Source organism: Camelus bactrianus, chromosome 5 (assembly GCF_048773025.1).
Source record: "Camelus bactrianus isolate YW-2024 breed Bactrian camel chromosome 5, ASM4877302v1, whole genome shotgun sequence".
In the NCBI taxonomy this organism is placed as follows: Eukaryota; Metazoa; Chordata; class Mammalia; order Artiodactyla; family Camelidae; genus Camelus; species Camelus bactrianus.
In genome coordinates, this window is record NC_133543.1 from 105,106,203 (window position 1) to 105,122,519 (window position 16,317).

Below are 16,317 nucleotides of genomic sequence, written 5' to 3' on the forward strand. Positions count from 1 at the left end.
CCGGGTGTGAGCACTGTGATGACGCAGATGCCTAGAACAGGCCTCTGGGGGCCAGACTGGGAGGGCCGCCCAGCACTGCACGTCTCCAGTTCAGGTCTTTATTGAAAGTGGCAAGAGCCTCTCAACGTTCTATGAAAACACCTCAACCTCAACGTTTAGGGAAGCAAAGTTCGGTTTTCTTAAAAAACAAAAGCTTCTGGCTGACACGAGCACTTATGCGAAGACATGGGACCTGACCCCACACAACAAGGCAAATCTATGTCCTCCAGGGGCCACTGCAGCCCCGGGCGGGACGAGGTGGACCCACCCCCCTCAGTCTCCGCTCCCCAGTCCAGGTGGCCGGGTGCCCTGCGAGCCTGCAGAGGGGACACCTGGCCACACGGGCTTGAGAAGGCTGAGCCTGCCAGGGAGGGGACGTGGCAGCTGAACAGCCCTCTGCTCAGGGTGGGGGCGTGACCCCGCAGGGAAAGGCTCCAGGTCAGTGCAGTCCTCCCAGAGCTCAGGACAGGACCCTCCCCACTGCACAGACAGCAGCTTCAGCGGGTCGACGTCAGGTGGTTTCTGCTGTGTGAAAACCTGTGGATGAGGGGCCCGGTCACTGCCTCAGCCCCACAATGGAGGCCGAGGTGGGGGCTCTGGGAGCCCAAGTGAAGCCAGGACAGCCCCGTGACTCCCCACCCCCGGGTGGGGACTGCAAAGCAAAGGCTGGACTCAGCTACCCCCAAGCTTGTCCTGGGCCTCACCCCCCAGCCCACTGCTCACCTCTGCACCCGCTCCACCAAGTGGGCCATCAGCTTGTCCGAGATGCCAGGGCAGGACTCCTCGGCCAGGCTGAAGGCATTCTCCAGCTCCTCCAGCGCTCCCACACCCCCGCCGCTCTGCCTGTGCTTCTCCTTGAGCTGTGGAGACCCCAGTGCACCTGGCTGCGGGCCCTCGCCCTCCCACATGCGCGCAGTCAGGGGCTCAGGTGGGGCTTCCAGCCCGTTGCCTGTGACTTGCATGTGGGGCCCTGGGCAGTGAGCCCCACACCCCCCCTAGAGCTGCTGGTGCAGCCCCCTCCCCAGGCCCTGCCCCCTGTGGGGCCTTGCTCAGGCCTTGCTGCCCAGTGTGGTGAGAGGCCTCTGATCCAGCTATCCAGGCTGAGCCCCACAAGCGCCCGCTACGTGGCCCTAGGTGCCTGCACAGCCACTGTTACCGTCCCAGCTCCTCCCCCACACCCTTTCCCCAACCGCAGGCACTCCTGCCCCTGGGGGTGGGAGCAGGCCTGCCTGTGCCAAACACCCTGCCCGGGGGTGCCCACACCCCACCATCCCTGGAAAGGCTCTGCTGCCAGGGGACTCACGACATCCCCTCCCCTCCCTGCACTCCACGGGCAGCTGTCACCCTGGGTGGGTGTGAATCAGGCCCACGACCCGCCTTCGGCTGACTCACGTGCCTGGAGATGCTACCCACCACCCAGCAGCCAGTGAAAGTCACGGGGTCGTGAGACCCCAGGGGACTGCCCATGAGGGCTCCCAGCCTGGGCCTAAAGTCCAACAGCAAGGTCTAAATCTCCCAGCTCCCTCTAGACAGGGGGTCATCCCATGTCTCTGCAGCTCAAGATAAAAGATCACAGGACAGTAGTTCTTGATCAGAGCCACCCTGGGACCCCAGAGGACCCCAGCAGGCTTGGGAACCTGAGAGGGTCACCTTGGCCCAGTCTGTTCCAGCCGTTTCTGGTCTGTCCGCTCAGAAAGCTGGGTCCACAGGTCCAACCACGTGGGCTCCAAGGGACCAGAAGTCCCACACACGGGCGGCCTGGCCAGCAAGCCTCACTGTAGGGAAGTGTCTCTGCAGAACAGCAACACCGCCCCCACACCACGGGCCCCTTGCCTGGCCCTCACCTCTCCGAAGACTGGCCGCACCAGCGTGGACAGGCACTGGGACCTCGGCTGCCTCTTGACGGGCTCCGCTGACTACAAGGCAAAGTCACCGGGGTGAGAAGGGCAGAGAGTGGGCGCCTGGCAGAGGCCCTCCCTCCCGGCCACTCTCCTGGCACGGGCACGGGGCCTGGGCGGCTGACCTTCTGGGGGCCATGCAGGGCTGTCGCCTTGTGCAGCTTGCTGTGCGGGCTAGGCCGGATGGTCGGGGGGAAGGTCCAGATGGGGCCCTGCTCTCCATCCTCAGCGTCCCCGTCGCTGAAAAGGAAGGTGAGGAGTCATGGGACCCCGAGGCACCCTGGGCCTCAAACATGGGGCCCAGTGATAACACGGGTGCCCAGCACAAGCACCCAAACTCCTGCCCCTGCCTGGGGACCCCACCCGCATCATGGTGCCCAGGGCCGCAGGGGTGTGCCCACTGGGAGCCCCCGGGGGCCAGGCAGGGCCCTACATGTCAGAGTCCTCGGAGCTGGACTCCTCTCCGTGCCCCTCCGACCTCCAGCGCTTATAGCGGTCGATAAGCTCGGTGAGGAAGGATGTCTTCTTGGTGTAGCGCGTGATGAACTTGTGCTTCAGGAGCTCCTTAGCGGTGGGCCGCTGCCGGGGACGGACACGGGTCACTGGGCGCCGGACAGCCGAGATGAGCCCCCGAACTCCCAGGCTCAGACACAGGGCAGCCCGGGCCAGGTGGAAGCTTCACCACTGCTGCTTCCTGGGTGGGCCAGGGAGGGGCCACACCATCCACCCCAAATGGGAGCTCTCCGTGAGCTCCCGCCAACCGCAGCCCGGGGCAGAACCCTCTCTGCACCACTTCCAGAACAGCTCGAACCCTGTTCAGCCTCTCAGGCCTCCTCCCAGGCTGCTTCAACGAGGCGGGGGGCCCAGAGGCTGCTGAGGGGCTGGGGGCTTACAAATCGTGGGTCCTTGTTGAGGCAGGCCTCCACGAACTCCTTGAAGGGCTTGCTGTGGTGACCCTCCAGCGTGGGCGGGCTGTTCTTGGGGATCAGGAACAGGACACGCATGGGGTGAAGGTCTGAGTTGGGCGGCTCACCCTTGGCTAGCTCGATGGCCGTGATCCCCAAAGACCAGATGTCAGCCTGGACAGAGAGCCAGAGGGAGCCGTTGCTGCTGGGGCACCGCGAGCCCCACGCCCCTACCCACGTCCCAACCCCGCCTCGCCCACCTTGAAGTCGTAGGCCGACTGTTTGATGACCTCAGGTGCCATCCAGAAGGGGGTGCCCACGAACGTGTTCCTCTTGATCTGTGTGTCCGTGAGCTGGCCCGCCACCCCGAAGTCGGCCAGCTTCACGTCGCCCTGCTCCGAGAGCAGCACGTTGGCAGCTGCTCGACACAGGACAGCACAGCGTCACCCCCGGGGCCCCACCCTGAGGGCAGCCGCCTGAAGAAGCTCCTCCTGCCCAGGCCCGCCGCCCTCGGACCCAGGGCACCCCTGCTGGGCTCCACAGCGCAAGGGGCCTCCTGGAGTTTGTCTCTTATGGAAGATCCCACAAACAGAGCAACTGCCCTTGCCTCCCCCATCGCTCAACAGACACAGGTGACCCTGACCCATCCCCTCACCCTGCAGTCACCTCCGTGAGCCCCTCAGGCACGTCCCTCCCAGGGGCCTGGCCTCACGTGGACACAAGCCTGATGCTCCAACCCACACCTCACACTCAGATCTGAGACCATGAGCAAAAATTCTCATTTTTGGCTGAAGGAGGGCCCCTCCTCACACCAGGCGCACAGCTGGTTTCCCAACGTGCAGGGACATGGAACCAAGAAAGTTCCATCCGTGACTCGCACGTCTTCTGGAAACAGAGCAAGGAGGACCTGCTCAGTTTCTGGGCCACGGGGAGCACAGGCTGGGAGCGCGGGGCACCCCCAGCCACCAGCCCCACACAGCGACAGGCCACCTCGCGCCCCAGGGGACCTTTGATGTCCCGGTGGATCTTGCGTTCCGAGTGCAGGTAGTCCAGGCCCTTCAGGATCTCCCGCAGGATCGTGGCGATGTAGGTCTCCTCCAGGGGGCCCGGCTTAAGCTGCAGACACAGACAAGACAGCAGGGTCTCAGCTTCCCCACCAGCGCCACCCCAGACCCACTGCCAAGGCCTGCGCTCGACCACCTCTCCACAGGGAGGGGCAACCTCACTGGTGGTGGGGGCTGCCTGTTTATCTACTTTTGAAATACAGGTTCCAGGCGTCAGGTCAGATGGGTGCCGGGGAGACTCCTTGAGAACACGTGGTACCTTCACCTTTGCTATAAAGGTAACAGCTGAGAATAGGGTCCCAGCCACACTCCTGGGCCTGTCTTCCTGGGGGAACTAACCCCACCTGCCCCACAGGCCAGCCCAGGCCCAGGCCCCACCACACCAGCCAGGGGAGATGGACTTCCAACATCGGTGCTCTTGGCTTCCCCGGGTCCTGATTAGCATCTGAAGCACCAAGGCTAAGGCCGTGGGAACCCGAGGGGCCAAGGACAACCCAGACAGCTCCCCCGTCTGGTCCCGCCCCGCAGGCTGCTCTGGTATCGGCCTTACCAGGTCCAAGGCAGAGCCGCCGCCCAGGTATTCCATGATAATCCACAGCTTCGTGCTCTGGGACCAGAGAAACGCGTGTCAGGAAGCAAGAGTGCCCACCCACGAGCGGAGCCCTACGACACACCCCCGGCAGAGGGGACTCGGCCAGCACTCCGGCCCCACAGAGGCCCACAAGGAATGGGCTCCCCTCAAACTCCGGAAGCAGGGAGACCCACTCTGTCAACGTCATCAAAACCAGGCCAGGAAACGGCCTGACCAGCCGGCACACAGTCTCCACACACCTGCACACCAAGCACCCTGGGAAAGCCCTGGCAGGATGCCATCCTTGCACCGGAAGGGGCACAGCCAGGCAGGTGGGTCACTACGGCCCCACAGACCCTGCTCCCACATGTCATCCCTGGGGCTCCCCACACACCTGGCCCCCGGGGGGCTGCCGTGTCTCGGGGGCCCACTCCACTGTGAGGCTGGGTTCACCTGTTGGGGCCCCTCGCCCTTCAGACCAGGCCTCTCCTCCCCACCAAGCCCCTGTGAGGTGCAGGGAGCCCTGGGTGTCTGTGCCTGGAGGCGGTGGCAGTAGCAGGCCCCAGCCCACAGGCACCTTCAGGTAAGAGCCGAAGTAGCGAGTGATGTAGGGGCTGTCGCACTGGCTGAGCACGGTGATCTCCTGCTGAATGTCCTCGATCTCATCCTCTGCCTCCTCCAGGTCGATGATCTTAATGGCCACCACCTCCTTGGTGCGGTTGTCGATGCCCTTGTACACCTCCCCGAACGAGCCCTTGCCGATGCGGTCCAGCTTGGTGAAGAGCTCCTCGGGGTCCACGCGAGAGTGCTGGGGATGGAGCAGCCCAGTCAGGAGGGTGGCCAGGGACCCCGAGAGCCGGGAGGAGCCGGGACGCTCACCCAGATTCTTACCTCGTTTCTTTTATCCTTTCACTCAGAAAACTTAAACTTACCACCCACACAAGGGGAAACATCCCCAGAGAGCTCGGAGAGGCCTGGGCTCTTCCCAAGGGACCAGGGCCGTGGGGGGGGGGGTGCAGAGGGGCCACACAGGTCACATGCAACCTGCTCCCACACGTGGGGAGGACCCCACAAGGCATGGGTTAAGAGGGACGAGTTGGCTGGGCGTGGGTATCTCGGCGTGGAGACCATCCTGACAAGGCTGTGACCACAGCACGAGCAAACCTCATGCTTGCCGGGGGCTTCCTGACTAACAGCGTGTCCATGCTGCGTGCTCGACTGTAACAAGCTCCCACGGAGAGACAGTGGACACACGAAACTCTCTCCCTTGCCTGTAAACCTAAACCGCTCTACAAGTAAAGCCTATCAGTTAAAAAAAACCAAACCTACAGGTATTAACTGAGTTCTTCCTGAGCACCTGGAAGCCACGCCCCTTAAAAACAGGTTCCCTTTCAAGCCCCCAAATGAGTTCTCAGAACAGCTATACCTGCACACCAGCACTGAGTTAAAAACCAAGGCTCTCTTGGATGCTTGATCCTGGATAATTAAACGCAAGGAACTGCCCCACCCAGTCCTCAGATTAAAGCAGACCAGGCCTGAGAGGCGCTGAGCCACAGGGGCAGGCGGTCCCTGGCAGTCAGGGCACAGCTGGCTGAGGGGCATCTGCAGATGAGTGTCTGGCTTTTGATCTTGACCCCTGGTGTGTCAGGAGCTGAGTCGGCTCGGCGTGGGGGCTGCGTGGGGAAGGACCACAACGCCACCCCTGGCATCCCCCAGCTCCTGCTGTCGCGGCTTCCTGGGCTCCTGAGAACACCTCACTCCCTCCACCAAGCCACCAGGAGCTTTCCCCAGGCCCTGCCGCCCCGGGACCCACAGGCAGGGCCTGTGTGAGCCTGGCGTCTAGTCCAGACAGAGGCAGAAATGGTTTTCCAAGCCCTGCCCGGCCTCAAATCCACCAGGACACACCTCCTTCCAAAGGGGCTGCCCCCACGCCCCCAAGCACCATCGACCTGAGAGTGTCCTGGAGCCCGTCTGAAGCGGCCAGGAATAAAAAGGCGACATCACAACTCGCTGAGCTGCACGAGCACTGACCGCTCTGGTGCCAAGGAGGACCCATCGCAGGGCAGCTGTGCTCGCCACGGCCCTGGGGAGAGTCCTTGAGAGTGGGCTCTGAGCACCGGCACAGAACCACCTCCACCCTCGGGCTCTCCCCCAGGCTCCATCTGGCTCCAGACTGAAACTGCACGTCAACATGAAATTGCCAATCAGCTGCCTTCCCAGGGTCTGTAACCAGGAGGGGAGAAAGGGACGGCACAGAGGCCCATACCTGCAAACACACGTGATCACGACTGAGCGCCAGCAGGCCGGAAGTGAGGGCTGCATCTAAGAACAGAATCCTCCCAAACCAGGCCGGTGGGCAAGGGTGGGCATGTGTGGGCTGGCCTCCAGGCAGTGGCCAGAGGCAGGCACCCCAAGAAGGCCGGAGAGGTGTCCACCTGCACCCCAACTCAGCCAGTTAAAGCCTGCAGCCCTTCACCCTCCCTCTCAGCCTGGAAGCCACAGCCAGAGGCAAAGCCAGTGCCCGTGAAGGAGGAGACGGCAGCCTCATGTGCAGCTCACCTGCCGCCAGCAAGTCCCCAAAGCCCAGGTCGAGGGCTTGGGCAGGACAGGGATAGCTGAGCGCCACCTGGCCCGTCCGGCCATGCTGGGAGGGGCCTCCCTCCTAAAGAAGCCCAAGTCCGGAATTCCAGAGTGGGGCTGTGAGCACAGCTGCTCCACTGTCCTCAGGGTTGGGGGGGTGGGGGACGGGGACCTTGAGATTGGAACCAACCTCACCTGAGGCCGCCTCGCAAGGCCCTGCGAGCCCCTCACCGCCTGGCCCACGCAACTGACTAGTTCCTGCAGCGAGAAAGCCTTCTCTGCTCCTGTGGGGACCAGGTCTGGGGAACAGCCCCCCTCCTGCCTGCACTTCCCCCACTGGGCCTAAACGCCGCCTTCCCAGGTGCCCTTCGGTTCACCCAGCCCATGAGCACCTCTTGGTGCCCCCAGATGATGATCCAGCAAACCTCCAGCCTGCAAACCCGCCCTGCAGCCCCAGCCCCGGTGGTGCAGCCAGGAGATATGTCCAGTCCAGCCACGGCTCCAAGGACACAGCTCCTCTCCTTGTGAGATGGCCTCGGAGAAGCCCCAGAGCAAGCGGGGCCAGTGCCTGGCAACACTAATTGGCATCACTGTGCCTCTGGCTCTGGGGGTCCCCTTCCCACCCGCAGGCTGAGGCCAGTGACACACCCTCCCCTCTTCTCCCCTCAGCCTCAGCCTGCTAGAGCCCAGCGCAGCAGCCTAATGAGAATCCTCCTGGGGCTGCCAGGTCAGGGGCTACCACCAAGCAGTCTGCCTGCCATGAGGGTCACCCCACAAAATGCAGAATGCCAAACGACCCCCAACCACCACGCGACAGGTGGGAGCCAAGTGCACATATGGTCCCCGTGGGCATTCAGACCCTGGCAGCGGGAACAGACATCTAGGGAAGGAGGCGTCCAGGGCTTCCCCATAAGCTGTGGGGGCCACACCTCCCTGCCCCATGCAGGGACTGCCCCGCAGAACCCAGTGACAACCAACTCAAGAGAAAATGATGTCTGTGAGGCTTCCTGCCACTGACAAAAGCCAACTTTCTCACCCCCTGAAAGGACAAAAGGGGCTTCCTTCCTTTAGGGTCCCTTCCTCAGCTCCTATGGGCCCGCACCCCCTTCCCTGGGCATCTGACCTGGGGGCCCAGGCCAAGCTCCAAGCACTGTCAGCACACAGGTACAGGGGCTGCTCCCACCTCCAGTTTCTCATTCCAGGACCCATGGGAGCTACTCCTATAGCTCTTAAAAATAAGCTAGAACCAGGCATTTTTCCAAGTGTCTTAGTCATGTAATTTATCAGATACAATATGTCAAAGATGAGTGAAAAACCTGGCAGCTTACCTCAGCATCGTCGGCAAGCCCAGTCCCCATCTGGGGCCACGCGAGCTAGTCCAGGATGCCCAGCCCAACAGCCGCACACCGCGCTCTGGGTTTCTCCCAGGAGCCGGTTGGGCCTGGGTGGACCCTGACCCCAGCTCCTCCTCCCCCCCACATGGACACACACTTCCTGTTGCTCCTGCGCACCCAGGCCTCACTGATGCAGCCCACGGGAGTGAATCTGAGGGTACACTCTTCTTATGAGAAGATCCTGACACCTGACAGCAGTCAGCCTGAGCTGCGCCTGAGCCGACACATCACAGAAGACAACACCCAACAGCTAGGATGCAGGAAAACCCGGCCCCGCAGCTTCAGATCACACTTGCTTTTGAGACGCCGAAAACGGGGGGAAAGTACAGACCGAAAGCCCTCACGCTGGCTGCCCCGACCCTCTGTTCTGGCGCCTGCCGCGGGTCCCCACACCAGGCAAACTCAGGGCACATAGCGGAGAGTGTAGCGACCAACTGCAGACCGTGGGCGTCTCCGAGGCAAGCGCTTCTCCACCTGCCCTCATGAGAAATGCACACACGTGTTCTCTGGTTTCCAGAAACACTGAGCGACTCTCCCACCACTGCTGCTTGACTGCATCCCAGCCCCTCTCGACTACAACCTCGCCCCCACAGCCCCTGCCCGGCCCAGCATGGTCAGAACGTCCCCGCCCAGGCCGAGGCTCCAGTGTGGACCCTGACCTTCCCCGCCCCTCCAGACGCGCAGACCCAGGTTCTCGCAGGACTCCCACCCAAGCCAAGACAGGCCTCTGCACACCCTCAGCTCTGTGGCTCTATTCTGAGAGGCCTGCGGGCTTCTGCCCCACAAAACAATACCAACCAGCCAACCTGAGTCAGCCCGCACCCACTAGTCTGGGCACTTCAGGACTGCTCCCCACTCTGCCGACGGATGTGCACCACAGGGGCCCCCTTCAAGCACTCCTCCCTTCACCCCCGACACCCCTGAGGTGGGCTGCTCTTCTGAAACCCCAGTATGATTTTCAAATGAGACATTCTGAGGTGAAGTGCCCTTTCTTGGACTCTGCAGTCAATGCTCGTGTCAAGCACACACACACACAATCCAGACACCAACCCTTACCTGGTTGGCGAATCCCCGAAGGTGAGCCATGTCTACGCTGCCCTCGGACCATCCGTTGAACCCCAGGAGGCTCCTAGATTCCGCCCTGAGGCTCTGGAACGCGGCTCACTGGCTTCAGTCAACTGGAGAGAGAGCAGGTCTGCTCGGTGCCCTGTTCGGGGTACACGGGGCTCCCTGTTCCCCTGGGGCCGGGAGGCCGCCCCCTCCTCCAACCATGTAGGAACTAGCCGGGGGGTGGGGGGAGGCTGGAGTCAGAAGGGTTCCCCCCAGCCCCGCGAAGGACCCTCCACTGCCCCCCTGCCCCCCTCGCCCCCACCCAGCCCAACTTCTCCCCTGAGGAGCTCCCCATCAAGGGGCACTCCTCGAAGCCCCTCAGGCCTCCGCCCTTCCTTCAGGTCCCTTAATCCTGCCAGGACCTTCGCCCCCAACCCCGCCCCGAGTGCCCTCTCCCCGCCCCACCCACCGCCGAGCCCCGCCCCCAGTGCCCTCCCCGAGCCCCACTCCCTGCAACGTCCGGCCCCCACCAACTGTCCGGCCCCCACCAACTGCCCGGCCCCCTACCCAACCGCCCCAGGGGCGGGCCCGCCCGGCAGCGCGCCCACCTCCGGGGGGCTCCATCCCGGCCTCCCCCGGCCCGCTCCGCGGTGCCCGCGAAGGCTCCCACCCGCAGCCTCCTCTCGCCTGGGGACGATCGGGCCCTCCAGCCCGCGAAGCAGCGGCAGTGGCGGCGGTGGCCGGAGAAAGCCCGGCGGCGGCGGCGGCGGCGGCGGCGGCGGCGGAGGCGGCGGCGGCGGCGGTGCGCAGCGTCGTGGACCAGCGCGGGGCTCTCTGGGACACCGAGTCCCTCGCTCGCCGTGCGCCGGGAAGCCCGCAGGCACTGGACTACAAGTCCCGGCAGGCCGCGGGGCGGAGTGGTGTCGCACCCACAGGCGCGCCGCGGGGCTCTCTGGGACTCCGAGTCCGGCTGCCTGAACGGCTCAGCCTACGTCTCCCGGCAGGCCGCGGGGCGGGGCGGGGGCAGGTGGGGCGGGGCCTAATGGGGCCAGGCCTGATGGGGCGGGGCCAGGTGGGATGGGGCCGCCCCGCCCCCGACCTGCGCTGTCCATCCTCCCCTCCCCGTCTTCCTCCCTCCACGGTCCAGGCTTCCTGCCCTAGCCCGTGGGCCCTGTCCCATGCCACAACCTCAGCGTCCAGGGAGAGATGAACAGGTCAAGGAGATGTGGTCTGTGTGCGATAGAATATTATTCACCCTGAAAAGGGAAGGCGATTCTGCCACCTGTCGTGACTGATGACCCTTGAAGACCAACTGAGTGACCAGTCACGGAAGGATAAGTACTGTTGGATCTCACTTACACGCCGCTTACACGCAGTCCCTAGAGTAGCCGAAAGCATAGGGAGAAAGTTGCAGGTTAAGTGCCAGGCTGGGGGAGGGGGTGGGACATGAGTGTCAGTTTTGCAAGATGAAAAGAGTTCTGGACATTGGTAGCACGGGGTGAATGTATTTACCACTACTGAACTGTGCACTGCTGAGATGGCAAATTTATACTATGGGTATTTTACCACAATTAAAAGTAAATGAAATAAAAGGGAATTAAGTTCTGACGTAGGCTACAACATGGGTGAAACTTGAAAACATTCTGCTGAGGGAAATAAGCCAGTCACAAAGAGACAAATCCTGTATGATTCCATTATATCCAGAATAGGCCAATTCAAGAGACAGAAAGCAGAATAGAGATTTCCAGGGGCTGGGGGGGGAAATGGAGAGATAGTACTTCATGGTCAGAGTTTCTTTTTGGGGTGATGACCAAGTCCTGGAAATAGATAGTGGTGATGGTTACACAACAATGTGAATTTCATTAATGTCACTGAATTGTACACTTAAAAATGATTAAACCGATACATTTTATGTTATGTATATTTCACCACAAAGAAAGAAAACCAATGATAAATTGGCTTTCATCAAAAATTTTAAGGTTTGCTTTCAGAAAGACACGATTAGAAGAATGAAAAGACAAGCTATAGACTGGAAGAAAAAAATCGCAAATCACACACCCACCTGTATATATTGAGAGTCTATAAAGAGCTCTCAAAGCCCAACCGCTACAAAACAACCCGATGAAAAAAACTGAGAGCAGCCTTGGACACACACTTCACCAGAGAGGATATACGGACGATAAACAGCACACGGACAGATGCTCAACATCATTAGCTATCAGGGAAATGCAAACTAAAACCATGCTGAGATACTGACTACCCACATATTAGATTGGCTAAAAGCAAACAAACAAACAAGCAACACTGACAGTACCAAGTGCTGACGGAGACAGGGTGAGCGGCCATCCAGGTTCCCAGGCGTTTCTGGGCTCTAGCACTGAAGGTCCCCTGTCCTAGGAAACCCCTAGGTCCTGGCAAAGCAGATGTGTCAGTCACCGAGGGTGAGGATGCAGACCCAGGACCCTTATACACTGTAAATGCTGTGAATGCAAAATGGTACAGCCACTCTGGGCAACAATTTGGCAGCTTCTTTGAAAGTCAACCGTACACCTTACATGTGAGCCAGCATTCCCCCTCCTGGGTTTTTATCCACGGGAAGTGAAAACTTACCTTCACACAAGTACCTGCACATCACTGTCTACAGCTTGTCTATTCATAATCGCCTCAAACTGGAAGCACCCTGGATGTCCTTCATCGGGGTGAACGCATAAACTGTGGTCCTTCCCCACCTAGAAACAGCGCCGAGCAATACAAACACCACCCTGGACACCTTGCTGTCTTGCTGCTTGTCGGGGTCCCCTGCTCCTTGACATCAGCGTCCATGTTCACGGCAGGGCCTCCCTGAGTGTCTTCAGTACTCAGGGAGCTGGTCCAGGATGGTGTGCCACCCCCACCCCTAGACTGAGTACTTCTGAACACCTTGGGAAAAGAGACCAGGAGAGAGGCAGAGAGACACACACACACACAGACAGACAGAGATGGAGTAGGAGACACGGCTGGACCTGAAGATAAAAGAGGACCTTCCGTGGTCCAGAAAGGGATCAGAATCCCCGAGCAGGGGCTGGATGACAGTCTTGGGACAGCAGCGCCCGGCTTAGATCCCAGCCTGTGCAAGGTGGGGACAGGGTAGGGGGACAGACAAGGCCGGAACCCCAACCATACAGGTGTGAGCTGCTGGGGCTCCTTCTCCGGGGCTCTGCTCCCTGGGCAGGGCCGGGCACCCCAGTGGGCACTCCCCACTGCGCTCTGCAGGGGAAGCTGAGGGGCAGGGCCTAGGGAGAGGCAGTGGGAGCCAGGAGGTGGAGGGGGTGCCCTGAGGGGCCTGGGTCAGTGTCGACCGGACAGGGGACCCCAGGACCCGACCCGGGTGCCCCGGCAGGAGGTCGGGTGGCTGCTACCCCAGCGCCCCCTGCAGGTACAGCTGGAACCTGAGGCACCATCTCCAGCCCTGCAGAAACTGGTCGCAAGTCTCCTCTGGCCCATCAGCCCCCGGGCCCAGCCACTCTGCATCGTGGAGGGCTGCCACCCCGGGGCTTCACGCTGGGAAACTGGCTTGGAGAAGCTGGCCCAGGAACAGCCTGCAGAAGAGAGCCTGGAGCACCCTCCGGGACCCCCAGGAGCCCAGAAGAGCAGCCATGCTGGTTATCACCCACGAAGGCCGCTGGGGCACAACGTGGGCCAAGGCATCAGTGGAGATCCTGTGACTGTGGCTGGGACCTCCGCCCCGGACACTGGGAGACACGGTGGCTGAGGGAGTCCTGGAAGGTGCTGGAAGCACCAGGGTTAGGAGAGCTGAGGGTGAGGCTTAGGGAGCGGGAGGCTGCTGCCCTCTGCATCCCCAGGTCGGGGATTCTGCCACTAAGGGAAATAGAAATCCTGCGGGGCTCCCAAGAGCCTGTCCTTAAATTTTCAGGGATTTTGTGAGCTGGGTGTTAAACACAGTCATTACGAAAAACTTAATCCTAAATACTTAGAATGAGTTAAAGGACACGGGTAATGAATACTCAAAACGCATCCCTGCCTGGTTATTTTGCTACATTTTCCTCTTCTTCCCGGGCCCTCAAGTGCGTTGACACAAGGAGCCCTGTGCGGTGCTGTCCTCCCCACTGGGGGTGTCACACTGCCTGCCAGGGGATCTTACACCTCAGAAGTGGGCAAACCTGCAGGTCAGAGTCCTGGATGGCTGCTGACCCAACAGGCGAGCCCCTCCTGGAGGGCTGGGGGTTCAGCCGCCCAGCAGCAGGGGCACCCATCGTGCCTGGGTGTGGGAGCTTTCAGCAGACGCGGGGGCCGTGAGCTGCTTTGACTACTGGGCACCAGACTCAGGTCAGTCCGCTCAGGCTACCGTGACAGAGCACCAGCCAGGCGGCTTAGAGGGCAGACGCGCACATCTCACGTCTGGAAGCTGGGAATCCGAGGTCAAGGCCCGGCCGGCAGGGCTGTTTGCTGGGAGAGCCCTCTTGGCTCATAGGTGCCTACCTTTTGGCCATTCCTCACATGACAACAGAGAAGGGGAATCTCTTGGCATATGGGACCTCGTCTAACCTTAGTGCCCCCCAAGGGTCATCTCCAAATACCATCGCATTGGGGTTCAACACATGAATTAGGGGAACACAATTCAGGCCATAATATTTCAGAGGTCTATGCTAGAAAGACAAATGTCAGGGCCCGGGAGCAAAGGCAGACAGCGGGCTGGGCAGGTATCAAGGGGAAGCGGGGAGAGGCAGGTGAGCCTCCTGCAGAGAGGGCGCTGAGCCCGGGGCAAGTGCCGCCGCAGGAACAGGGATAACGCTGTGGGACAGGAACTCTTCTTCCCGCCTTCACAGGGGCCAGGCAGGGCTGCCCATCCAGGCAGCAAGGCTCAGAGGGGAGGAAGGGTTCAGGCAGCTGGAGTGGTGGGGGTTGGCCCTCACCTGGCCCTGGCTTGGAGGACACAGCTGGCCGCAGGTCCAGGCTGGGGCGGGTCTGCAGCCCAGGGTGGAGCTGCCCCAGCGCAGGGGCAAGCGGGTTGGGGACAGAGAGCGGGGGTTCTGGACAGGCTAGGTGGGAAGAAATGTCCCATTGGGGACCTGGTGAGTCTTCCTGAACTTCTCAGAAGGCTGGGATACCACCCGGCCCCTGTCCATGAGAGGCCCTGCTTGTCAGGGAGGGGGCCCCGGAGGGCAGATGCTCAGTGCTAACCCCCTCAGTGGGGGGGCTTCTCTGCCAGCAGATCTCAGGTTCCCCTTGGCATCTCCAGGCCAGGGTCCTCAGTGAGGCACATGTGTTTTCTGTCCCTGCGACCCTTTCCTGGCCTGTCCCTAAAGATTCCAATCGCAGGGCGACCCAGGTGCTGAGGTTAGAATTCTGCTGGGCCCTGGTCTGAGCCCAGGGCTTAGGGTGTGGCCTCTGCTCCAGGCGCACCCTCTTCCAGTCACATTGGGGTCGAAGGGAGAAGCATGTTCCGTCCAGGGGAGGGCAGGCGGCAGGCGAGGGTGCGGAGGCTGTGCTGGGTGGACGGTGAGGGTTAGGGGGCAGCCTGGCCTCTCTCCTTGGGCTGAACCAGCCCCTTTGGCCTCTTCCAAAGACACAGGCAGCAATGGGAGGCGGTGCAGATGGCTGAGCCGCCCCCAGGGGCCCCCATCACACAGGGGCAACCCTGGCCTCAGACCCCCCGCTTCTAGGCCGAGGGAGCGGCCAAGAAGGGCAGGGGTGTCCCAGGCATGCACGCCTGGTGGGTGAAGATAGGCCGCCAGAGGAGCAGGTGGAGCGCCTAGTTATGGGATGGGACGCCGCACGGCCACTGGCCACTGAAGGGTTGCCCTGGAAACACAGTACAGAGTGTTGAGTGAGAACCAGGGTTCAGAGCTACACACTCGTTCTGTCTAAATGTGTATATTAATTTAATCAGAGCGGAAATAGGCCAAAATACCCACAGACCTTATCTCCACACAGCAATATGGATGTAAAATTTTTCTTTTAATACAGGCTTTTCTAATTTTTCAAGTAGACTTTAGTGACCAGGATTTACCGTTATGGCCAGAAAAATATGTTGTCTTTGGCTGTTTGCCTTGACTTTGAAATCTCAGAACAATGTGGAGTATTTCAAAATAGCATATTGGTGCATAAAGAAGCCTCAGGAAGAGGGAAAACGGAAGAAAAAGAACTCCTGTCGGGAAAAATGAGCACCTCAAGAGGAGGACAAGGGCCCCTGGCTGTCCATCCTTGGCGCCGGTCCCTGTTTCCTGGAGTGGCTGAGGACCCTGGCCTGCTCTCTGGTCCACATGGGCTGCAGGTTGGGGGCCACTGGCCACCCCCAGGGATGTGAGGCCTGCACCCCCAACTCAGTCTCGGTGCCCCTCACGCCTCCCTGTCACATCCTGCAGCCGACAGCCTTCGCACACCGTGGGGGCCATGGCTTCATGAGCTTGGGGCGCAGGACAAGCAGGCGTCCCCACCCCGGCCCCACCCTGCTGGGCCCAGGCTGGCAGGTCCACACCTGAGGTTAATCGTTTATCCCAGACGAGGAAGAAGGGTCTACAGTTTATGGCCTCTGCCAGAGGGGTGTGGGGCCAGCAGCTGGGCCAAGGCCAGGGCTGGAGGCACGCATGGAGGGTCCCCAGCTCCAGGGGCAGTGTGGGCAGACGGGAGGGTGGGGGCCTCCCCTCGGCCCAGGCCCTGCATCCTGGGTTCTGCCCTCGGAGCTGAGTTGTGAGGAGGAGGTCGGGGCCCTCCCTCCCCGCCACTGAATCCTCCCAACTGTGGAGACTCTAGGGAGGGATGAGGCCTGCTTCCCCCAGCAGTGACCTGAACTGCAGGGCACCTTCCCCCCCGGGG

At 61.3% G+C, this 16,317-nt stretch overlaps 1 protein-coding gene across 3 annotated transcripts; it reads right to left on the reverse strand.

Moving 5' to 3' along the window:
* Positions 1–84: 84 nt before the first annotated feature.
* Positions 85–10,327, reverse strand: STK25 (serine/threonine kinase 25). 3 transcript variants are annotated; one of them, XM_074364747.1, is made up of 12 exons: positions 10,172–10,327; positions 9,508–9,629; positions 5,055–5,285; positions 4,457–4,513; positions 3,850–3,958; positions 3,103–3,260; positions 2,831–3,016; positions 2,371–2,516; positions 2,063–2,177; positions 1,884–1,955; positions 763–899; positions 85–576 (listed from the first exon to the last, which is right to left on the reverse strand). In XM_074364747.1, the coding sequence occupies exons 2-12, from the start codon at positions 9,535–9,537 to the stop codon at positions 537–539; spliced, it is 1,281 nt and encodes a 426-aa protein (XP_074220848.1). In that variant the 5' UTR covers positions 9,538–9,629; positions 10,172–10,327; the 3' UTR covers positions 85–536. The 3 variants fall into 3 exon arrangements, with proteins under 3 accessions (XP_074220848.1, XP_074220849.1, XP_074220847.1); XM_074364748.1 differs by having other exon boundaries at positions 10,189–10,320; XM_074364746.1 differs by having other exon boundaries at positions 10,110–10,281.
* Positions 10,328–16,317: the final 5,990 nt, after the last annotated feature.